The 21,634-nt window shown below is 45.9% G+C and overlaps 8 protein-coding genes across 8 annotated transcripts; 3 read left to right on the top strand and 5 right to left on the bottom strand.

Moving 5' to 3' along the window:
• Positions 1-154: 154 nt before the first annotated feature.
• Positions 155-2,226, bottom strand: EDB82DRAFT_560232 (amino acid permease/ SLC12A domain-containing protein; the record flags this gene model as incomplete). The annotated part of the gene is made up of 7 exons (XM_025729364.2): positions 155-480; positions 538-1,217; positions 1,264-1,437; positions 1,484-1,556; positions 1,677-1,903; positions 1,950-1,952; positions 2,004-2,226. The coding sequence occupies 7 exons, from the start codon at positions 2,224-2,226 to the stop codon at positions 247-249; spliced, it is 1,614 nt and encodes a 537-aa protein (XP_025583639.1). The 3' UTR covers positions 155-246.
• Positions 2,227-3,240: 1,014 nt separating this feature from the next.
• On the bottom strand, positions 3,241-5,561 carry EDB82DRAFT_510527 (uncharacterized protein). Its single transcript, XM_025729365.2, has 4 exons — positions 5,402-5,561; positions 4,717-5,328; positions 4,591-4,665; positions 3,241-4,525 (listed from the first exon to the last, which is right to left on the bottom strand). Exons 1-4 carry the CDS (start codon positions 5,433-5,435, stop codon positions 3,414-3,416), a joined length of 1,833 nt encoding a protein of 610 aa, XP_025583640.2. The 5' UTR covers positions 5,436-5,561; the 3' UTR covers positions 3,241-3,413.
• Positions 5,562-9,169: 3,608 nt separating this feature from the next.
• Positions 9,170-10,825, bottom strand: EDB82DRAFT_281289 (uncharacterized protein). The gene is made up of 3 exons (XM_025729201.2): positions 10,209-10,825; positions 9,970-10,150; positions 9,170-9,910 (listed from the first exon to the last, which is right to left on the bottom strand). Exons 1-3 carry the CDS (start codon positions 10,453-10,455, stop codon positions 9,289-9,291), a joined length of 1,050 nt encoding a protein of 349 aa, XP_025583492.2. The 5' UTR covers positions 10,456-10,825; the 3' UTR covers positions 9,170-9,288.
• A 1,712-nt stretch (positions 10,826-12,537) lies between these two features.
• Positions 12,538-13,166, top strand: EDB82DRAFT_528360 (uncharacterized protein; the record flags this gene model as incomplete). Its single annotated transcript, XM_065609187.1, has 2 exons — positions 12,538-12,802; positions 12,850-13,166. 2 exons carry the CDS (start codon positions 12,538-12,540, stop codon positions 13,164-13,166), a joined length of 582 nt encoding a protein of 193 aa, XP_065464316.1.
• Positions 13,167-13,316: 150 nt separating this feature from the next.
• On the bottom strand, positions 13,317-15,344 carry EDB82DRAFT_510521 (uncharacterized protein). The gene has a single exon (XM_025729198.2). The coding sequence runs from the start codon at positions 15,331-15,333 to the stop codon at positions 13,570-13,572; it is 1,764 nt and encodes a 587-aa protein (XP_025583490.2). The 5' UTR covers positions 15,334-15,344; the 3' UTR covers positions 13,317-13,569.
• Positions 15,345-15,712: 368 nt separating this feature from the next.
• EDB82DRAFT_466273 (uncharacterized protein) lies at positions 15,713-17,816 on the top strand. The gene is made up of 2 exons (XM_025729197.2): positions 15,713-15,875; positions 15,926-17,816. The coding sequence occupies exons 1-2, from the start codon at positions 15,807-15,809 to the stop codon at positions 17,639-17,641; spliced, it is 1,785 nt and encodes a 594-aa protein (XP_025583489.1). The 5' UTR covers positions 15,713-15,806; the 3' UTR covers positions 17,642-17,816.
• A 350-nt stretch (positions 17,817-18,166) lies between these two features.
• On the bottom strand, positions 18,167-20,452 carry EDB82DRAFT_466271 (major facilitator superfamily domain-containing protein). The gene is made up of 4 exons (XM_025729196.2): positions 19,850-20,452; positions 19,684-19,791; positions 19,080-19,632; positions 18,167-19,024 (listed from the first exon to the last, which is right to left on the bottom strand). Exons 1-4 carry the CDS (start codon positions 20,089-20,091, stop codon positions 18,440-18,442), a joined length of 1,488 nt encoding a protein of 495 aa, XP_025583488.1. The 5' UTR covers positions 20,092-20,452; the 3' UTR covers positions 18,167-18,439.
• Positions 20,453-20,603: 151 nt separating this feature from the next.
• Positions 20,604-21,624, top strand: EDB82DRAFT_578425 (ribonuclease E inhibitor RraA/Dimethylmenaquinone methyltransferase). Its single transcript, XM_025729195.2, has 3 exons — positions 20,604-20,775; positions 20,839-21,171; positions 21,223-21,624. Exons 1-3 carry the CDS (start codon positions 20,725-20,727, stop codon positions 21,496-21,498), a joined length of 660 nt encoding a protein of 219 aa, XP_025583487.1. The 5' UTR covers positions 20,604-20,724; the 3' UTR covers positions 21,499-21,624.
• Positions 21,625-21,634: the final 10 nt, after the last annotated feature.

Here is a 21,634-nt window from a genome sequence, read left to right as displayed (position 1 = left end):
TTTGACTGCAGGGTGGAAATACGCGCTCCAGTGAAAATCTGGGGATGTAAGATTACTCTACGAAAAGGGATAAATTCACGTCGATCTGCGGGGAAAGCTGGGGAAGAGTAAGAGGTCGTTTGAAGAACCGATATTATTTAAAAAGTCAAACAGCTGATAAATGTACAAATATGTATATGCAACTATGACAGGTCGATAAAAGGTTACAATGTAAACCTAAACTGCTTATCCAAACACCCTAGGCGACTAGATAACAGCCGAGAGAATACGTCTAGGCAAGGTAGCCCAAGTCTTTGGCACCTCAGGAATCTCCTCATCCAACAAGACCATACCAGTCTGAAGATCCATATCAATGGCCTTGACGTACAACTTCCAATCCCGAGAGTACACCTTGTAACCAAGGTACAGGACAAGAATGATGGGACCAGCCAAGAAGGACATGAAGAAGGATTCAGCGTTGGGCGGCGAGCCATCAGCAGCCTGAGACACAGTTAGCACGATGTAACCCAAGCTTTGGGTTTGGACCATGTGACTTACATAAAGGGCCGAGTAAAAAGTGGCAATCAGAGCAATGACATTGAGGAAAACGCCGAGATAGCTACCCCAGACACCGAAAGGAGTTTTGTACGGGATCAAGTTCATGTTAACTCCTTGAGCCTTCATGCCGGATCTCATTCGGGCGTGTGCGAGACAGATGGTTCCCCAAACGAAGAGGAATGCGAGACCTGACAAGGCAAGCAGCCAATCGAAAATGGTACCGCCATTAGGGGACTCTCCAATGTAGGCCAACAGACCAAAGGCAAGTTGAATGATGACACAGTAGATAGGACGTCCCTTGCCATCAATGTAGTTGAGGAACTTGGGAGCATGACCTCTCATAGCCATAGCCTGCAGGGTACGTGTTGAACCAAAGGTACATGTGTTCGCCACGGACAAAACGGAGATTGTAATCACAGCGTTGAAGATGGATGGCAGAACCTTGATACCTGCATCTTGAATGGCAAGGACGAAAGGTGACGACTTGGTGTTGGCACCAGAAGCACCTTGGAGTCGGGTATCGTCTGAACGAAGAATGGTTCCTACGATGAACAGGTTGATGACGTAAAAGAGAGCAATACGCCAAAAGACTTGCTTGGAGGCTGTAGGGACGGACTTGCGAGGGTCAGCTGTTTCAGCGGCAGCGAGACCGACCATTTCAGTACCACCGAAGGCAAAGGCTGGGGGTGTTAGTAAGGGTGGCATGTATAGACGGGAGATACTCACCAGCGACGACAAATACAGCACAGAAACCCTTGAAATCGGTGAAAGCACCGGGGTCATGCCAGTATTTGGTACCGAGGTAACCTTGATCACCTACACCACCGCAGTTGATGATGATGCCGAGGATGATGAAGCCCAAACAAGCAGCAATCTTGATGGCTGACAGAACAAATTCGACTACAGGAGTCAGTATTGCGATATAAAGGATTTGAGATTGTCTTACCCTCTCCGTATCCACGAACACCAAAGATTTGAACGATTGTGAGAGCGACGAGGAATACAGAAACCCAAACAGCCTAGTCATTGTTAGTTTATTTCCGGAAAATATTTTAGGGCTGAATATGCCAAGATGCGCCAAGAGATGCCAAGACAGATCTTTAACGTCGACTTTACTTGATCTGTAATTGAGTACTTACCATGTGAATATCGGTACGCCAAAAGTCAATAGTCTTGGAAGCAGCGATCAACTCAAAAGGAAGAACTGTGAGCCATGACAAGGCGTATTCCCAACCACAGGCGAAACCCCATGATGGATCGACGAAGCGAACAATGTACGTGTAAAAGGCACCGTTGACGGGGTAAAGAACAGCCATTTCAGCGAGGGCGAGGTTGGTGCAGAGAAGCATGATTCCGATAATGAGGTCTGTCTATGTTAGTGGTGAAGCGATCGATCGATGGGAATATCTTACATCCTGTAACCTGTTAGCATAGTGTCTTGATGATGCGATAAACAGAGTAGTTACCGATGACAAGCGCTGCTGGACCTCCCTTGTGAAGGGCACTTCCAGATCCGACGAAAAGACCAGCTCCAATGGCTCCTCCGATAGCAATCATCTGCATGTGTCTGTTCTGCAGATGGCGCTTCAGCTGGCCTTCACCATTGCTTGAGCCGAGCTCCTCGTCGTGAGGGGACGCGACGGTGGTTTCGTCCTTGACTTCATCTTTGTGGGGTGGTGTTGAAGACATGGTGAATTTCCCAGTCTATATTCAACAGTATAAAATGTCAATAGATACAAAAGAAGCTCGGGAATACAACTCTGAGACTGCTTGCTGGCCTTCCCAGACTTTATGTGCCAAGCCCAGCTCTACGCTAAGCACAAAACAATCAAGCTTAAGATAAGCTTTGCTAACGCTAATGCACGGGGGACCTTCTCGATACTATCTTGTCGTCCGAGGTAGGGTGGTCTAGAACCATTGTGTGATTACAGCACGGGACCCTTGTTTATGGCGCATACGTTACATAGACTGTTGAAGGCGACTGAAAGACAGCCAAGAAGGAAGATCGGCTTGGCCTCTTGGCGTATCAAGATCTTTTCTCGGCGTGCAGATAATTAGGACTCATGTTACGTTTGTTAATCTCTGAAAAAGTATTGGCTGTTGGAAGTTATGGCTCGTGTTGGTAGAGGATGCTTATTTTACAATCTGACCACCCATACCACACCAAAACGACAAATTGCGACGATCGACCTTCTTATCAAGGACATTTGTCGCGGCCTTTTGTTCCTACCAACGCCACAGTTGAGTGGTGCAGATAGGAAGGCGTTTCGGGGGCTGTTTAATTGGCGAAACCAGAAATGGCCAAATGTCAACCACAGGGGTTCCGTCAGCTCCTGTTTTACCCCAGACTACCAACAAGGTAATGTCTTTGTAAGAGGGGAGGTAACCCTGAATAGTTAGATCAGTTTCTGAAGGATCATCTACGTATCTTGCTGATGGAACGACTGTGGAGTTCTAGAACAGTTCTTTGGGACTATTGCGACAGATAGATGGCGAATGATAGCTTGTCTGCATATCGTTGGTAGTTTCAATGTCACCGTTGGGAAATATGACCTACCTGATTAGGAAGGTAAATGGTTGCTCGCAGATAAGCTGGTGCCGGGCATCCGGGGCTAACGGATAGGTATGATAAGGGGAGTAACAGGGACTTGGAATGATTGATTACGATTTGGATTATAATCCTGAATTTATGTCTTACTTATTTGTAAATTCTAGGACAATTGCAATACAGACTCGCATGTGGTCACTTCCTGTAGTGATATGGCCAACTCTAATTCTGTCAAACTCGGCTAGTCACTAATACCCTGTAGGAACCTTGTATTGAATCCTCCATTAACCATATCAAAGTCGGGTACATTCTTTGTGCTGTCTGCTAATTAAACAAATCTAGTAGCAAACTCTTCGTTAATTGTTGCATAGTCTTCAGGTCCATAAGGCTCAGTCATCTCCTTGAACCATCCCTTCTTCCGATGCACTAACAACCCCAAATCCGCCATCATCATATCCATAAACGGCACAGCTTCGAAAATAAAATCGGGCGATTTGGATCCCGTGTCCTTTGGATATCGCCACTTGCCAAACCGATTATGCAGAATTGTCTGCCAATGAACTTCACTTAACGACATGGCCTTGCCACTTCCACTCTTGCTTTCGGATTCTGAAGCGACAGCTGAGCTGGGGTCTCGCGCCAGTTTGCCGTCAAAGAACGCGCTAATCCATAGGCCTTGAATATGCGCACAGGTACCATTACTGAAGTTGGTCGAGTATCCCGTAAAAGCAAGGTCTTTGGTGCGCAGAAACTCGGCGGTGCCGGGGACCATGAAATGGTAGAGCATCAGAGGTGTGCGCGGTGAGACATCAGAAGAATTCATACTGAAGGCTTTTGTTTCGGTGAGACGCTTGTAATTTGGGTTAAACTTCATTGGCGTCTTGAGACTTGGGAATCGTTCCTGAATCTCTTTATCAGCCCGGTCAACAAGCGCATTCTGAGCAGCAAGATCTTCGTCAGGCAGACAACCCTCATCGCTGGCATTTAGGACATGCGGAAGGCCAATCTTTCTATCGATTCCCTCGGGCAGGAACTTGAGAGGAGAGAATGACTTCCAACCAGTAACCGCGACGAAAGCGTCTGATTCAAGAATTGTTCCATCCTCGTCATCAAGGTAGACTTTGCCCTCACTAAGATGCGACAGATCCTTCTCGTGGATCTTCACAGTACCATTGCGTATAGGCTCGTAAAAGTCGGTCGCATAATTAAAGATACCAAAAGCTGTGCCGGTATGCATGGCGGATGCCGTTGGCTTAAGCTTTTTGAGCTCAGGATGCGTGTCGAAGTGCATGATGTTGATCACATCTTGGGCCAGAATACCCCAGAAAGCATTGGTGATTAATCTACCGATGGCAGTGCCGTGCCAGAATGATTTGATACCGTGGTAGCCGCTGTCTTGGCCCCAGATGCATGGAGCGAACCAGTGAAGCCAACGGATGTCTCAAAAAGAAGTCAGATATAAAGACAAGGAATCTGCCATTAATACAAGCATTTTGAGAACTTACTAACGAGCTTCTCGATCCACACTTTGAAAGGCGTCACAAAAGATGGTGACATCCAAACTGGACCGTGTCCGGTTGCTAAAAGACAGCACGATCAGTACAAGTTTTTTGACAATGGGAAATCCCTACGTCGTATTATCCAATCAACCTTGACACCATTAATGGCATACGCATAGACGGCGTCCCAGCCAGACTTGGTTCCTCCAAAGACAGTGACACGCTTAGCAGTGCTGATGGTGTCTCTGTATTTCTGAAAGTCTTTGCTGTGAAAGAGTGGCCTGTCATATTCCTCCTGGCCAAGGATATGAGGCATAAACGGTTCAGATAGCATTCCCGTCGCAATGATCAACCTCCTGGCAAAGACTTTCGTTGGTGTCTTTCGCTCGTCCTTGGCGCTTTGAGTTTCAAGAAGCCATCCACCTTCGACTTTGTGCTCAGCCGAAACAACCTTTGTGCTCAACCTCAGATGCTTATCAATGCCGAACTCACGTGCGTAAGTTTCAAGATACTCATGCATTACCTCTCCAGGAATATAGTTTCCTAGCTCTACACCAAATCGTTTAGTGGTCATTGGAAAGTCTGGGTATTCGTAGGTTCCCAACAGGTTGTTAGATCTCAGGCAAGGGTAGACGCGCTCATTTGACCAGACACCGCCCACCGAGGCGTTGACGTCGAATACAGCTAAAGAGTCGTTTGGATGCGTGACGTGATATTGCTTCGCGGCGCCGAGACCGTAGTAGCCTTGATTGTTGTCATTTAGTAAATACACAAATCATCAGAAAGTTCTCACTCGGGCACAAGGGTAGCTGCTTACCGGCTCCGACTACAACAAGATCAAACTGTTCCATCGTAACAAGGTTCTTACCGGCGGATACTTAAATCGCTCAGTACTTGTAAAATAAAAGATCAGAGAAGCGCGACTAGAAGCAAAAGTCAATGATTAGATCGATAAGCGTGCGGTAAATAAAAGAGCGAGAATTAAAGTAAGATTGTTTTCCGAGAATACCCCTTTGGGAAGCATCTGCTTACTATTCGCAGACGTGGTGAGATTTTGGGATCTGAATGTCAGCATTTGCCAAGACACGGCCTCCGCGTTTCGAGCCAGGGCCAAAGCGTCCGCAACATGATCTGACGTCCACGCGCCCGAGCCGATAAAGTTGGCTGGTAATATGTTGCAGAGGTAGTCATACGCAAGTGAATCGGTAGCAGGGTCAAAACCGGACGATTTTACCGACCTCGCCCATCTGAAATAGCCGAGTTTCACCTCTTTGATTCTCAAGTACATATCAAATAGGTAATTATACGTGAGACGACCGAAAGTCAAGAATCAGGGCTCCGCCAAAAGCTTCGATGAACAGCACTGTAGCTGAGATAGGATAGTCCACAAGTATCAGGTATACGCATATGTGCGTCAGTTCCCGCGGCCGTCGCGCCTGCCTCTCCTAATAAGGCATCGCCGAGATCAGGAACACTCCAGACAGGTGTTCCGTGAGGAAACAACAATGCAGATTGAAAGGGCTCGTAGTGCCGCGAGAGGACGTGTACAAATTGCATCCGGCCGCCGTGACCAAAGAACACCACCTTGCGGCATTCCACGGTATTGAGATTCTACGTGTTGATGATCGCCTCAATTTCTCCACTGGCCGAACATTCTCTCAACTCAACGGCTAATGGTTGGCTTCGGAGGGCACCTGCTGCAGGGCGTGGTAAATGCTCGAGAGATATGGATTGACAAAACGGATCAGTCGCTCAACATGGTGAATAGCCGTCAAGGGCACCTTCGTAGTCAGCGCCTTTTATCCGACCGAGCCGCCTCATCGTAGAGGAACCAGCGTATGCTTTGATAGCCACTCGACAGATTCAACAAGCGATGATAGATCCGGCCCGCGACCACAACGTTAGAAGGCAGACCGAAGTGAACAAACCTTCTGTCGCGCAAAGGGCTGATAATACGAAGAAATAGTTCAGATGACGACTAAAAACGGACACAGCCAAGGCAGCGGTATCAAGCCAATGCTGGAAGATGGGAGGATAGGGAGGGAAGCTTGGGGGCCGTCCACTTGCCATTTGAGCTGCATCAAACTCCTTTCTCTGTTGACAGGATGAGAGCGTCACGGAATGCACAAAGAAGCGCGAGAAGTGCTCACCAGTTACTGTTATCGTCTGGGTCTCGTCAACGTTCAGCAGATGTGACACATAATTGTAATATCTATTATAATAAAATTACTTTTTTTCTTAAGGAAATTAAGTTAAATTATAAGTACAAGGCTTAGTATTAATCCCTTAAGTTATAAATAGCCTAGGCTAATAAGGTTTTTAATAATTCTATTAAGTTAATCTAGTTATATAATAACGTATTTGATAAGCGAGCGACGCAGATAAGCGAGCGACGCACTTTTCCCTACCCCTTTCATTATTTACATAACAAAACTACAATAACCTATCTGATCAATTAAAATCACTCACTATACTCTTCTCCGGATGCCTCCGGAACTACCTGACAGGTCCTTGCATTATGCCCGGTCTTGCCGCATACACCACATCGCCGAATACCCGGTCCGACCGACCTTCCTCGACCACCACTTCTCGATGACTCGCCCACTACCTGCATATCAACATCTATCTGATCAATTACTTGTGATGCTTCCTCTACAGTTATAGGGTCTCCTTTCTGTAACCTAGTTCTTTTTGACCTTCGGCGCCGGCTTAGCTTCTCATTTCCCTCGCGAAGGTTTCGGATCTCATTTCTCATAAGGGTAGTCTTATACATAGTTCTCTTTACTGCCTTAGTAAGAGACTGGATAGCCTCAATAATTGACTCTGGAGAGCTACTATGATGCCTTCTGATTCGACTCTCTAGGTATTCAGTCTGAGATTGAGCCTCATTTGCTGTCGTTGGGGTCTTTGAAGTCCAAGGAGTGGAAGGTTTAGCTGCCTCTTTTGGAGGCGATAGGGTCTATAGCTGCACATCAAGCTTCGAGATGACATGCTCAGGGTCAAAGGGAGCAAGCCCGGCCCCTCTGAAGCCTCCTCGTATATTTCTTTCAATAAAAGTAGCTTTAAAAGCGGCGTGAAAGGCATCAAAGAACTCGGTCTTGGAAATGTGGGTTATAGAGCATCTGATCAGATGCTCTATCTCTTGCCCATATGCCTTCTTAAGCACTGCAAAGCACCCAACATCAAGAGGCTGCAGTAGATGAGATGCATGAGCAGGCATACAGAGGGTAATGATCTTGTTGTCCTTGCAATATCTCTCGAATTCGACAGAGTGATGACTTTCATGACCATCGAGGATCAAGAGGCGATAGCGACTGTTCGTTCGCTTAGCTGTAGACTTATTAAAGTGCTTCAGCCAGTCAAGACCTAGCTGGTTATTTGTCCATCCATTTTGGCTCAATGCAATAACCCAATCGCCGGGGAGGTTGCATTCTCGGTACCAATTCGCAAGATGATATTGGCCTGCACTAATGATAAACGGTGGGATCGATTGACCTTCGGCACTGATCGCCTGGATCACAGTAATCCATTCACGGTTTCCTGGCTGCACTGATTTTGGCCTTCCTTGCCTTTCTGCACCTGTGACGACCATTCCGGACTGCATGATGCCCATCATAAAGCCGGTCTCATCAAAGTTCCAGATATCATCTGATCGGATACCGTACTTTGCGATTGTGTTCTCTACAAGCCGAAACCAGCCACGAATAATCATAGGATCTTCGCATTTAGCTCTCTGATAGTCATATCTCCGAAATAAACGCGTCTTTAGCTCTGGTTGTCGCTTAATGAAGTTATGAGCCCAGCGCGTGCCAACAGGTGGCGCATCGCGGTCAGCAAGAAGGGAATTAGCCATTTCTTCCACAAAACGCAATCGAGAGGGAAATCCTCGCGAATCTAGGTCAAGAATGAATTGGACTATTATATCCTCTTCCTGATCAGATAGTTTCCGCGAATTTGGGATAGAATCGCGTCGCGATTGAATGCCATTTTGACGGCGACGTAGCCTAGGCTCAGAGATCTGATACATTTTTGCAGCGCGTCGGGTACTTAATGTTGGGTTATTTTGAATGGCCTGAAGGGCTAGTACTGTTCTTGCTTCAATTGAAGGTTGTGACATTACTGGTTGTTAAAAACTAATTGATCAGATAAAAAGTTAGATGTAAGAGGGAAAAGTGCGTCGCTAGCTTATCTGCGTCGCTCGCTTATCAAATACGTTATACTATCTTAAAATTCCATTATTAAACTTACACTAAGATATTAAATTTTTAAACTGTATTATGAATTAATGCTTACAGCCTTGTCATATTATTAAATTATTAAAAGTATATTATTTTAAAATATTTTATTCCTTTATAAAATAATTAAAAGTCTTAAATATTTAAATATTTTTACCTCTTAGTATAGGTTTATATTTCTAATTAGTCTACATAATAGCAGTGCCAAGTTTCAGCGTTAAGTTTATTAAACCGACCGCTATTAAATGTCAGTGACAATAAAACACCGGAAGGGTTGAGACTTGGAAGAATGGCAAGAAGCACTGCAACGCTGAGTTACCTAGAGCTTGATTCATTGAGATAAATGACATGTCAATTTATATCGAAAACTAGTTATATAACGGGCTCACTTTAACTACAATTACTAAATGCCTTTCTCATTACTTTGAAGTTATATCATAACGCCACACAATCTCTTGAACCTCTCGCCTCAGTTTAATTCAGCGCGGTTGTTACCCGTTCCCACTGGATTAGTAGCTGGCACCTCCTTTGGCTCATAGTTTATGTGTGCGTTAGTGAACTGCTCAGGTTGGGGAGAAGTCGAGGGCATGTTTTGATAGTGTACACCGGCAGGGTTATATGTTGGCGAGCTAGGACTAGGACTAGTAGACAGCCAAGCGGGGTTGCTTGTTTGAGCATTATATACGGGTGGTGAAGCAAAGCTTGGCGAGTATGGCGGCTGTGTAGTTGGGCTGATAATTTGTTCAACCGGGGGCACATTGGGGGTGGGCTTTTTCCGGCGGTAGAAGAAGATCCCTAGGATTAGGAGGGCAATTATTGCGAGGCCACCGACGACACCACCGACAATAGCGCCGACGGGCGTTGAATGCGATGTCGGAGATGTTGGTGGAATAGTCGTAGTAGTGGTTGAAGTATCCGTGTCGGTTGAGATAGATTCCGTTTCGATCGTGGTGGATACAGGCTGGTAATCCTGTAGAAAGTATGACTCTTGAGAGTCCTTCACGAAGCAGTTGACGGCAGTGTATGTAGTATCTCGGTTTGCTCTCGACGACATGTAGATGGTAGCACATTCTGGCCACCCTGTGTAGCTGCTAGATGGACAAAGTCAGCATGCAGGTTGCAGATACTCAAGACATACACGGGTACAAACCAGCATACGGTTCCTGCCTTTCCACATTGAGTGGCATTTCCTTTATCTATAGACGACAAAGGAATGCAAACAGAGAAGAATGTCGAAGAAGCACAATCTTTGACAGCCCCTTTGCAACAGCCACGTATACTGCCATAGTTAATACATGACGCTCCTATTTCTTCACATGTCGAAACGTCCGCTTTCAATTTGTTAGCACATTGTTCTCCGGATTAGCGAAGACAGTGGAAAGTACTCACATTTGAGTTCAACATTCCAACCACAATAGTCCGACGGCAGGGAGTAATCCCGTGGAAACAATCTCATTTCTAGAGTCGTGGGTGGAGATGTTGGGGCTGGCGATACTTCCCTCTCGAATTTCTCAAGCTGTTCGGCTGGGTCCGTCATCCTGGGGGACGACCAAGCAGGCTCCGCCCTTCCCCCAGCGGCTAAAACACAGCTCACAAGAAGAAGAAGAGGAAGCAAATATATTTGAGAAGTCATCATTACGTACTCTGACCGTATTGAAATGTGATGATATGTTCTTGATACTAGTAGGACAAGAAAGAAAACAGGACAATTTAATAAATATCTAACTTATCTAGATGTCCGGAGAGGTGTTTTGTACGACGCATTTGATCATTTGCAAGTGCTGTCGTGGACCATCCTCCGCTTGGAAACGGGCGGAGATGGCGGCATTGCGAGACAGAAGGGCTGTCACATAGCTGCCCTCTCCAATAAGAAGCCTCTCATGTAACGCCCAGGTGTTGGTAATTTCTTTCTCTTCTCTCTTGTTCACTTTCACAGGGCAATCCTCAAAGTAATCATGGGATGGGTGTTCGAGGCCTTGGCTTGCTGTAATCAACGATATTATTGCACTTGTGGCTTTTGTGAGCTGAATGATTAGGTCGAAAGTATGTGACCCTCACCCTCTAATAGGCTTAGCGCCTCAAAAGATCACCGTGACACTCAAGCCCTACTATTGCAGTACTGTTTCAATTCTTTCAAAATTCTCAAATTGAGTTTATAATTAGCAGTTTTTTGAAGCTAATCTGATTTGACTCATCCACAGTACCGAAAGGTCGAGTATTTGCACTTCAAATACATTAGATGAAGTTCCACGTCCGATATTGACCGGATGAATTGCAGATGCATTACCTATGTAAACTTCGCCCAACAGTCGTCTCTCAAGCCCTTGTATATAAGGGCAATACATAAGGGAACTTTCTTTCATGCGCGAAAAGGCCCATCAGTCTGACAAAGTAAAAGACGCATTGATATTCCGAGTCTGAAGCGAGAATAGAGGAGACAGGTACCTTGCACGACACAGTCTTATACTGAGACAGTTAACTACAAGTAATCAGACACGATGGGGAGTAGGTGGTGGCATCGGGGGTGTTGTTCTAGATTTTCAAAGTAGCTTGATCGATGAAAGTGGCTGGCTGGCAAGGCGTTTTTAAAACCTTGAACAGACTGGGGGTTGCATCAATTCCCTGCCTCCGCACCTAAGCGGGAAGATTCCACGTGGTGCCGTTTATGATAACTGATTACTCAGTGGACATACTATACATTGCAGTGGACTCGATATTTCTGAAAAGTGCCTAACTCCTTGACTACCCCAATCACTTCTGTCCAGTAGTTGTCCAACTTGAATACCTCTATCGCCTCTTGAACACGAGTTCTAGTCCACAACTAGAGCAATTCTTACTCTGAGCTCATGGCTATTCGATAAAGAATGGGAGTATCTAAACATCGGGCCCATCGCCTGCGCTAACCGGCGATGGGCCGAAGGTGGATGTTGATGTGAGGGTCTTGCATGTGGTCCGCAGAAACGCGGAAGGCCAAGAAGCCACTTCCAGAACCCAACTAAATTTGGAGAGGCACTGTAGGCTGTACCATCATTCCTCCCTCGTAACGTATTTTGTTTTGTTTTTGTATTTAACCTTATTGCATATCCCCTTATCGATGGATCAAGGTTACATGTTGAAAAAACACTACTATGAATACACTTTGAGCCATAATGATTGATGTCCCCAACACAATACCTCTCTCAATATAACACGGTATAGCCTCGTAACGTAGATTCTCTGCACTGTATACACTAGGGTTGCCGCAGAGCCTCCGTCAGGTAGCGGGATACTAACAAACTATGCTTCCCACCTTGACACTAAAGCTTAAATATAACCCAAATTTTAACTTTAAAGGAAACAATCTAGGCGGCGGCTTTTGAGTTTATGTCTGAGCCAGGCTGTATTTGAAAACATGTTATTAATTCGTAATAGCCAAGCCTGGCTTCAGGTCTACAGTATAGCTTATCATGCAAAGAGAGACAATGCCTTTTCTTAAGATTCACATGTTGACACTATCTATATGTCATTTTATTAAACAGAGGGCTTACTCCGGGATTCAGAGCTTGATATAGGGTTACATCCATACCGCAACTTCATTATAGACTTCAGTATATCCTATAAGTATTCAAAGCTCCGTTTTTAACTATCTTTACTCTTTATCTCTCACTTCTCTCACTTCCTAACTCCTTCTTCATCTATATTATATAACCAAGGTCAATTATCACATATCTGATTAGCCATGATGCAACAATTCCTTATTTTTTTGTCTCTGTCGTACTACGCACTCTCGTATCCTGACTTTCCAAATTTTGCAGTCGCCGATGACCCGAAAGTACTAGCAGGGGCTGCTTGTGCTACAGTCTCGTCTGTCTTGATGCATTGCAGCACAGAGGTCCCTGCCAACGCTCCAGTAGAAGCCGCTGCCTCATGCCTTTGCTGTGACTCAACAAGAAACATAGACACTGCATACGCAGAGTGTGCCAGATCTTTAGTCACTTTTACGCGTTCGTTCCCTTTCTTTTTAAACGAGGTTTATACTTACAACGACCAGAGCTTTTTGACGTTGCCTCAGCTTGCAACGCTGCAGGGGATATATGCCCCGGGGGTGCTGCAGAGGCAACAGCTACTACGTCCGACATAATAACTTCAGAAACCTCAGCTGCCATAATCACGTCCGAATCAAACAATCGGGCAGCCTCTACAAAACCAGGAACTACCACCGAACCTACTGCCACAACTGCCATGCCAACTCAGACTGCTGATCAGACTGCCGCTGCACCGAGTGACAAAATCTCAATGACGTATTCCATGCACGCCATGGGCTTCATTCTCACTTTTTTCTTGGCGTACTGGATACTTGGGGCATAAGCTATTGACTAGTGTTGTCTTTGGGGCTTAGCTGATACACCTGGGAGGAGCAACTGGTTCTGTGCCTTTTTAACTTATGCAAGGTTCTCTCGTTCTAATGATGTAGATCGGCGGAGGCGTAAGTTAATCTGGATATACAATCAAATAATAAGGCAATCTACTATATATTCTATGAAATGCGCTAAGCTCATCTATAACTATTATATATATCTATTAAGATTCGAATGAATGTTAACTTTGTTCTACATAAACAGACGTCAGTTACTTAATATCGTGCGACAGGAGTTATCTCAAGTCATATAACCTTCAAACTCTGCTCCCGTCGTGAGAGATTCGTGACGTTATTAACTGGGGAGTTTTAAAACCTATAACCTATTTACTTATCATTCTTTCATATCTCGATTTAGACGGAGCCTCCTAACACAGCCCTTGAATTAACCGCATCCATGAGCATCCCATAAGCGGCATTGTCTCTCATAACAGTACCTTCTTCCGGTGCCAAACCCTCATAGGAATCCTCTGGATGATCCCATGGCCAATGAGCATTATCAGGCTCTCTCTGAATGTCGTATTTGATATACTTCATCCGGACATCTCGATGTTGATCAAATTTGATACCGGTCAGTTGCCTTTTTAAACTCGATGCGTGTTCCAGACTTGAGTGAGTCACAGGTCCTGAAGGATAAGGGCTTCCTAGCTCTTCTAGAAGATCATACCAGATTCGATGACGCAGCGAAATTTCTTCGACATATTTATGCTTCGTGAACATATCTTGCGGACTTTTCTGGTAGGTCCTTTGTGCCATATGAAAGACCTTGAGCTTATTTAACAGTCTCATCCACTGTGAGAGGATATTGTGCCATCGAATTGGATATTTGTGGGTTTCATGGTCTTGCATATCGCCTAGCACTGACTCTGTAAGAGGATATCCGGGATCAAATGTGTCAAAGGGGCCTATCTGGGTAGCTTCATAAAGGATGGGACAATCATGAAGATAAAGCTCCTCTAACCCTTCACTGCCATTCCGTTTCCCAATAGATGCGAACCAGTCAGTCTGCCACTGATGGCTGAAGACATATCGTCCAAGAGAAAGAGCCTTTAACTGGGGAAACTCAAAGCGACGAAGATCCATCCTGGGACACCATCCCCAGAAGTCTTGGCAATGGAGAGTCAGAATCCGCAGATTATTGGCGATTTCTGGAGCGAGCCATGAGACATGCAAGCTATCGAAAAACTTGTACGTCCCTGGGCTGTATGGTGAAGAAACTTCCGGTGCATCGAGGGGGTGAATTGAGTCTCTCCGTGCCTCAGCATGGAGCCTGAGATCCCTAAGACTAGCCATTGATATGATCTTTAAGAAAGCTTCTGAAATTTTAAATCGGACACCATGGTGGCTTGGTAAATTGGTAACGATGAGTTGTTGGAGTGGTATAGCTGGCTGGGAAAAGTCCGCAAAATCAGAAATGGACATTCTTCCGTCTGGATCCTCTTGGATCTTGTCTCCGTGAGAACCAGCATCGAAGTCGATCATCTCTCGAGTATCTGTATTCCCCATCCCCGCAATCCAAAAAAATATTGTATCCAGCATAGCGTGCCGATGCTGAATGGCGAGATCGTTATCTCGATTGTGGAAGTCCGGGGGGTATGTACGAAACCGGACACGAAGGGAGGTTAATCTGCTGAAGAAACGGACAAATGGGAGTGTGTTGAGAAAACTTTGACGGCTATAATCGCTCCTGAACCCCCAGTAGTAATCTGCGTTGTCGTACAATACTAATTCTCGAACTTGATGGCGAAGTTTGCATGATTTAGCGATTTCGCAAAGTCTTCGAGGCGAGGATTCTCGATGTATCTCCATGTATATGGTCTTGTAGCATTCTGCTAGTGCAATGCTGCCCAGCATGGAGCAGACAAGTCTCAAGCTGACGAGATCTGATTTGGGGAGAAATGAGCATACACGATACCATACTTCAGGTGGCAGATGCACGTCATTTGAAATATTTGTCTCTTTTCTCAAGGTCGTGGACATGGTGGTCTTTGATTTAAAGTTGAAGCTCACAGTTCTTTTGCCATTTTTCGCAGCGTGATATACGTGGCAGCAATATGGAAGCCTGGCGAGGTAGAGTAGGCAGACGATAATGGGATCATAATCCCTGCTTAGCGCCATTTGAAGCTTCTGATTTTCCCTCGTCTCGTTCTCGTGCAGCAGATCCGCTCATGATGCGACTTGGCAAGTCAGTCATCCTAGCTGTAGGCTGTATATGAATAACAATTATACAGTAAGATTTTAGTAAATATAATCTGCATGATGCAGTACCTCTAAAACTTAGTTTTCCACCTATTATTACCTCTCTGAAGTTGTATTACTGCTATTGACCGCCTTACTAGACCTTACCTAATCTGGGTTTGAGTTCTGTGCCTTCGGTCTAGAAGACATTTACATGGTCCCTGAGGTATGACTGCATCGGCAATTCATGCAACTTGAATATCCGGCGGGGTTGGACAACATGGGTAATGCAGGGACTACAATTGTGCAGCAAGGGTCTACGGGTACAAAATGGCGTGCGAAAGGCGTGTATCTCTATTCTCTCGCATTCAATGATCAGTTGAACTATACTGCTGAGACCTTCTATATCCATCATGCAAATCTGCGCCTGGATTATATCAGGCTTGGTGACAGCTGCTGCTGCTACCGAGACCTACGACTATGTAAGTCTCTTTTCAAGTCACTTACTTTAAGACTGCTAATGTTGATGTAGATCATCGTCGGAGGTGGAACCGCAGGAGGAGCCCTCGCCACCCGCCTGAGTCTCGGTCTTCCCAAGTCCAAGATCCTTCTTCTAGAAGCAGGCCCCTCGGCTCTCAAAGATGTACGAATCAACGTACCTGGAATGCGCGGTTCAATCTTAGGATCATCACTTGATTGGAACTTCAGTTCTATCGCCCAACCTGGTCTCGATGGGCGATCAATCAGTGTCAATCGCGGTAAAGTTCTCGGTGGATCATCCGCGATGAACTTCTTGTGCTATGACCGTGCTGCATCTGCAGAGTATGATGCATGGAGCGAACTAGGAAGTCCAGGTTGGAATTGGGACACTATGATCCATGGAATGAAAAAGTCTGAGAACTTTACGGGTAATGACGGTGATATCCATGGACACTCTGGTCCAATCAGCTCTACCTACAATCGTATCGTCCCTGATGTTTTGAAGCCTTGGCAGTCTACTGTCAATAAATTGGGCGTCCCGATCAACGATGGAGGCTCACTGGGAGGAAAGCCTGTGGGTGTTATGTTTCAACCCACCAATATTGACGTGACCAACTACACCCGGTCATACAGCGCCAATAGCTACCTACCAAAGGCTAGGTCTAACCTGAACGTCAAGACCAGCACCCACGTTGCTAAAGTTCTCTTTTCTTCTGAGAAGAGCAAGGGCTTAGTTGCGACTGGCGTCGCTCTTCAAGATGGTTCTACGATCAAGGCCCGAAAAGAGGTTATCCTCTCGGCAGGCTCTATCCAGAGTCCAGGCCTGCTTGAGATGTCTGGCATTGGTCAAACTTCTGTGCTCGCCAAAGCTGGAATAAACAAGATTCTCGATCTCCCCGGCGTCGGCGAAAACTACCAGGACCATCTTCGGACCTCGAACACATATATACTCAAGGAGGGCTATGAGTCCTTTGATCAGTTCATTTTCGATGCGCAAGGCACCGCAGCCACGGAGCAGTTCAACCTTTGGCTTGAGAACAAGAAATCGTGGTATGACTACACCAGCAGCGCCTACGCTTTTCTCAACTGGGCCCAAGTTAGCGATAAGGTGCAGAAGGACATCACTAAACTTGCAAAAGACGGGTTTTTTAAGAATGGCACTGTCGTGGATAAGAAGAAACTTGAGTACCTTCGCGACCCCTCTATTCCCCAACTGGAGCTTCTTCTTGAAGCCAACTACGTGGGCGCTCAAGGCTACCCTGGTGCTGGAGGCAACTTCATCACCATCTTCTCTACTGTGATGCATCCCATGAGCCGCGGTAGTGTTCACATCAACGGCAAAGATCCAAACGGCAAGCCAATTATCGACCTCAACTATCTCAATAATGAGCACGATATACAAGCACTCATTGAAGGTGCCAAGTATGCCCGCAAAGTTGCCTTCACAGAGCCTCTGCGATCTGTATGGGCTACTGAATTTGAACCAGGTCTGGGTACGAGGACCGATAAACAGTTACGTGACTGGGTCGTCAAGACAGTCAACAGCTTCTATCACCCCATCGGTACCTGCGCGATGCTTCCTAAAAAGGACGGTGGTGTTGTTGGTTCGAATTTGAAGGTTTATGGTACGAAGAACTTGCGTATCGTGGACGCTAGCATCATTCCGGTCCAGCTATCAGGACACATTCAGACAGCCGTGTATGGAATCGCCGAGACAGCTGCACAGAAGATCATCGATGAGGAAAATAAGTCTGATAAGAGTTTGTAGAACAAACGCCTTGATTGGCTTAAGCCTGAGTAGTAAACTGCATAGTTGGACTTGCAATAAAATATTTCCATAGCCATGTTTACCCTGGAGTTACGGCTAACTCTAGCCTGTGTCAAGAAAATCGTGAGAAATTGAAGGTTTAATCGCGTTACCCTACATTACTACTGGTTATGGCTAAATTGGACAATCATCAAGAATGCTAAATGGTCCCTATAAACTGCTACGGAAAAGTTTAGGTTAACTGGTAAAATTTAAATATGGCCTAAGCCAAAAGCAAAGATCCAGCAACAGACCAACACATTTTACTCCATACTAAGGTTTATTATCTACCCCGGTTAGTTTAGCGAGAAGACGTGTTTTCTACCAAGCTTGGTCACTCTTGAATACACACAATAACACCCAGCGAGGCCTCGTGTCATTAAAGCAGTGCTGGGATTTATAATAAAAAATAATTATTGAAACTAGATGGATCCTTCCGTACAAATCGCAAACGATTGTGAGAGATGAGGATGTTCTGTCTTGAGGCAGAAATGGACCATGTTCATGTCTATAAGGAGGATCAATCCTCCATCAGACGCGCCGCGTCGGTCCTCGAGACACTCGAACGGGTACTCATTTCGCGCCACGACCCCGTAAAACACACGTGTAAAAAGTGTCTCAGAGACTTCTTATTATGCCAAGGACGATCAAGTCTTACAAGACCAAGCTGACTTGGTAAATCTACGGATAATTGCCATGCCGAATGACCCGCTTAGTCATAAATTTGGACACAAAGTCGGGAGTGAGTGGTCCTCATATCTACAACGTAAACAAATTAACATCCTGACCGCTCTCCTTGAGTTTTCTGTTCGCTTTCCTCAGCATCATCTTCATCACCACACAAGTCAGCACAGAAAGTAGTGAGAAAGCCATCATCAAGAGATTAGCCTTGACATATCGTGGACCATCGCTAGATGGGAAGAAATAAGGACTCCAGATGTTTCCCAGCTGACTGAGAAGGTTGATGATGGCTGTAGCACAAGCTCGCTTCTCAGGTGTCTGGTTTAAGGTTGAACTTGCCCAACTGAATACCATAGCGTTGGAAGAGAAGCATCCGCAGATGTATAAGAAAGCGGCTGCATATCGAGCTGCGTTATTGAGGGTCGAGACCGAGATGATGAATCCGATACAAGCAACGAACTGAGGCACCGCGATATGGTAGCCACGATCTTTGCGACGGTCGCTGGACCAAGCTGTAGCAAAGGCGGTGACAGTAGCTACAAGGTACGGCGGGGCTGTCAGAACGAGCGTTAGAGTGTTGTCTCCGAGTTTGAAGCCCTTGACGATGGTTGGGAAGAAGCTGTTGAAGCCGTATGCGCTATGGTTGGCCGTGAGCATAATTACCTGTTATAAACGGTTAGCTTCTGTGGTTATAAAAAGCAGACGAAGAGGATCTTACAAAAACCCAAGTTCGGATGTCCTTTGCAGCCATTACCAGGCCACTCCAGACACTGCTATCAGCCTGAGGCAGGGATACACGATCCCTCTGAATGCGTTCAACTGCGACCTTTTGCTCATCATCCGTTAGGAGCCATTTCATCACTCCGGACTTTTGACCAGGGAAATCAGGCAAGAGGACGAAGCCTAGGAGAGCTGCCACAAAACTCCCTGCGCCTTCAATAATGAATAGCCACTGCCAACCAGCAATTCCCCGTGCACCTTCAAGATTGGATAGCACACCAGCGGCGATGAGACCTGAGAAAGCTGTGGCAAGGAGGACACCAGAATACAAAATCGCTGTGCGGAGAGCCAGTTCCTTTCGAGGGTACCAGCAGCTCAGGAGATACATTGCACCGGGGAAGAATGGGGCTTCGGCGATACCCAAGAAGAACCGAATAACAAGTAGATGAGAGTAGTTGCCAGCACCTGCGGTAGCAGCAGAGATGATAGACCACAGAGCTGTCCAAAATGGAATGTAAATCGACGGTCGGGTTCGTGTAAGCAGCATGTTGCTAGCCAAAGGGTCAATCTACATGATCTCGGTTCTTTCCTGTAAAACGTACCTAGGTAACTGCATAAGCATGTAGCCTACGTTTAGAATTGAGACTGCTACGTTAAACTGGTTTCCTTTGAGGCCAAGATCTTGTTCGAATGTACTCAGTCGTGCCTGTCTATTTAGAACGTTAACGATATTCCAAGAACACGCGAGGTATCTTGCAGATGACATACGCAATGTTGTTTCGGTCAAGATAGTTGAACAGATAAAGTAGCCAGACCATGGGCACAAGGGTATAATCCAGCTTGCGGACCAGGCTCGTCTCAGCTGCGTCATATTCCTCTTCGGTCATGCCAAGCTCGTTGCTCTTGCATTTAACGATGGTATCTTTATCATTGTGTGGCAAGGCCTCATCGATGTGATCCGATGAACCTCGGAGATGGTCAAGTTTGACACCGCTCTTAGTGTTTGCCATTGCAAGAGAAGTGATTGGCCTTGCAGGAGTAATGTGGTTCCAAGTTCAAGTATGAAGGATGAGTTGTTGTTTGGGATGGTTGCGGAATGGAGCAGAAGAGCGTAGGAGATGGCCCTTTAATATGTTGCTTTCTTAACTGAACGCGCCGTGTTATCCATCCAGTTCCCCAGAGATCTCACCAGTCCATCCCCCGCATATTGTTCAGGGCCATAAACGAACGATTCTATGTTAGTAGACGAGAATAAAATTCGATGGGGTACAAAGTTCAAGCCGGCAAGTAAGGTCTACGGACTGCTCCGTAGGTAGAACCAATCGGAAGGGACTTATTTGACGCCTGACTGTACATACTATTCGAACTAGCTTCAGATCCCCATGGGGAATTATGGCGTTGTGGCAAAATGCGGAGTGCTAAAGATTGGCCAATCACATGCTTTAGCGTCTCCCCGGTGGCTTCGGAGCTGTCCAAGCGTGGGGCAAAGGCGAGACGGAGTAGCCCTTCAGAAGGAGAAGATGTTGAATAGAGACACTGGCTACCAATTCCGCCAACCTAGAAGAAACAAAGTGATCGATCACTGTTTATAGCCCGTTAGCACTCCATTTTCCGACTATCGCTCTGTTACACATACATTCCCGATGGCCTACCCCAAAGGACTCAACCTCTTGCGTAGGTTCACAAGTTGTGATGTAAGGCATTACGGCAGCCATCTTGGCTCTCTACACGACAAGAAAAAAGCTCACAATTGGTAGATTGGCGATGCCTTGGTCAAATTGAGATATCCCTACGGTGGGTTTCTAGATGGCATTCGCATCTTTTCTCCGGACTCTGAAGCTCGCGTCATTGGCCCAGCTGTGACTATTAAGATGGTCGAGTCCAGCGATGCATCCGCCCCGGTATTAGACAAACAATTTGTCGATCACAACCAAGACGGGGGCATCATGTATATCCAACAACCCAAAGGGCTACCATCAGCTTGCTGGGGTGGATTAATGTCAACCAGAGCACAGTACCTGGGGGCTAAAGCTGTTGTTATTGATGGCCGCATGAGGGACATCAATGAGCACAAGGAAATGAAGTTCCCCGTATGTTTGAAAATTCAGTCTCATTTTATAAACAATTCTAATAGCCTTAAGGTATTTGCTCGTGGTCAATCGATCTTAGGCTCAAATACATTTACTAGGGCGTCCCTGGTTAACGTTCCTCTTCAATTCAAGCGCGATTTATGGGTCAACCCAGGCGACGTGCTTGTGGGAGATGCTGATGGCGTCGTCGTTGTGCCTCCATCATTGATCGAGCGCGTTGCTGAATTATGTCAAGAAAGGGCTGAGGTAGATGAAAAAATGATTGCGGAGCTCAGGAAGGGGGCTGCTATGGGAGAGCTTATTAAGACGATCCGTAAGAACAAGTAATAGAGGCATCTAGTGTCGTCATTCAAAGCTGTATGGAGATACTGTTTGTTTATTTAGACGCCTAAGCTTTTGTCCAGGCCTTCTCAATTTTATCTAAGCTATCAACACAGCTGTATGGAAATACACGATTGTTCAT

The sequence above is a fragment of the Fusarium venenatum genome (genome assembly GCF_020744135.1).
Source record: "Fusarium venenatum strain MPI-CAGE-CH-0201 chromosome Unknown EDB82scaffold_3, whole genome shotgun sequence".
NCBI lineage: Eukaryota > Fungi > Ascomycota > Sordariomycetes > Hypocreales > Nectriaceae > Fusarium > Fusarium venenatum.
The sequence above is the reverse complement of the archived record's forward strand: the minus strand, read 5'-3'. Positions and strand labels throughout refer to the sequence as shown.

Coding starts and splice junctions, on each gene's coding strand:
- EDB82DRAFT_510527 (XM_025729365.2), bottom strand. CDS start 5,435: ATGGAACAGTTTGATCTTGTTGTAGTCGGAGCCG. Junction 5,329..5,401: donor TCTTGTTGTAGTCGGAGCCG/GTAAGCAGCTAC, acceptor ACAACAATCAAG/GCTACTACGGTCTCGGCGCC. Junction 4,666..4,716: donor GGTTGATTGGATAATACGAC/GTAGGGATTTCC, acceptor GCTGTCTTTTAG/CAACCGGACACGGTCCAGTT.
- EDB82DRAFT_281289 (XM_025729201.2), bottom strand. CDS start 10,455: ATGATGACTTCTCAAATATATTTGCTTCCTCTTCTTCTTCTTGTGAGC. Junction 10,151..10,208: donor TTGGAATGTTGAACTCAAAT/GTGAGTACTTTC, acceptor ACAAATTGAAAG/CGGACGTTTCGACATGTGAA. Junction 9,911..9,969: donor AAGGCAGGAACCGTATGCTG/GTTTGTACCCGT, acceptor TTGTCCATCTAG/CAGCTACACAGGGTGGCCAG.
- EDB82DRAFT_510521 (XM_025729198.2), bottom strand. CDS start 15,333: ATGGCGCTAAGCAGGGATTATGATCCCATTATCGTCTGCCTACTCTAC.
- EDB82DRAFT_466273 (XM_025729197.2), top strand. CDS start 15,807: ATGCAAATCTGCGCCTGGATTATATCAGGCTTGGTGACAGCTGCTGCT. Junction 15,876..15,925: donor CTACCGAGACCTACGACTAT/GTAAGTCTCTTT, acceptor ATGTTGATGTAG/ATCATCGTCGGAGGTGGAAC.
- EDB82DRAFT_466271 (XM_025729196.2), bottom strand. CDS start 20,091: ATGGCAAACACTAAGAGCGGTGTCAAACTTGACCATCTCCGAGGTTCA. Junction 19,633..19,683: donor ATGCTTATGCAGTTACCTAG/GTACGTTTTACA, acceptor CCCTTTGGCTAG/CAACATGCTGCTTACACGAA. Junction 19,025..19,079: donor ACATCCGAACTTGGGTTTTT/GTAAGATCCTCT, acceptor CGTTTATAACAG/GTAATTATGCTCACGGCCAA.
- EDB82DRAFT_578425 (XM_025729195.2), top strand. CDS start 20,725: ATGGCCTACCCCAAAGGACTCAACCTCTTGCGTAGGTTCACAAGTTGT. Junction 20,776..20,838: donor GTAGGTTCACAAGTTGTGAT/GTAAGGCATTAC, acceptor CACAATTGGTAG/ATTGGCGATGCCTTGGTCAA. Junction 21,172..21,222: donor ACAAGGAAATGAAGTTCCCC/GTATGTTTGAAA, acceptor AATAGCCTTAAG/GTATTTGCTCGTGGTCAATC.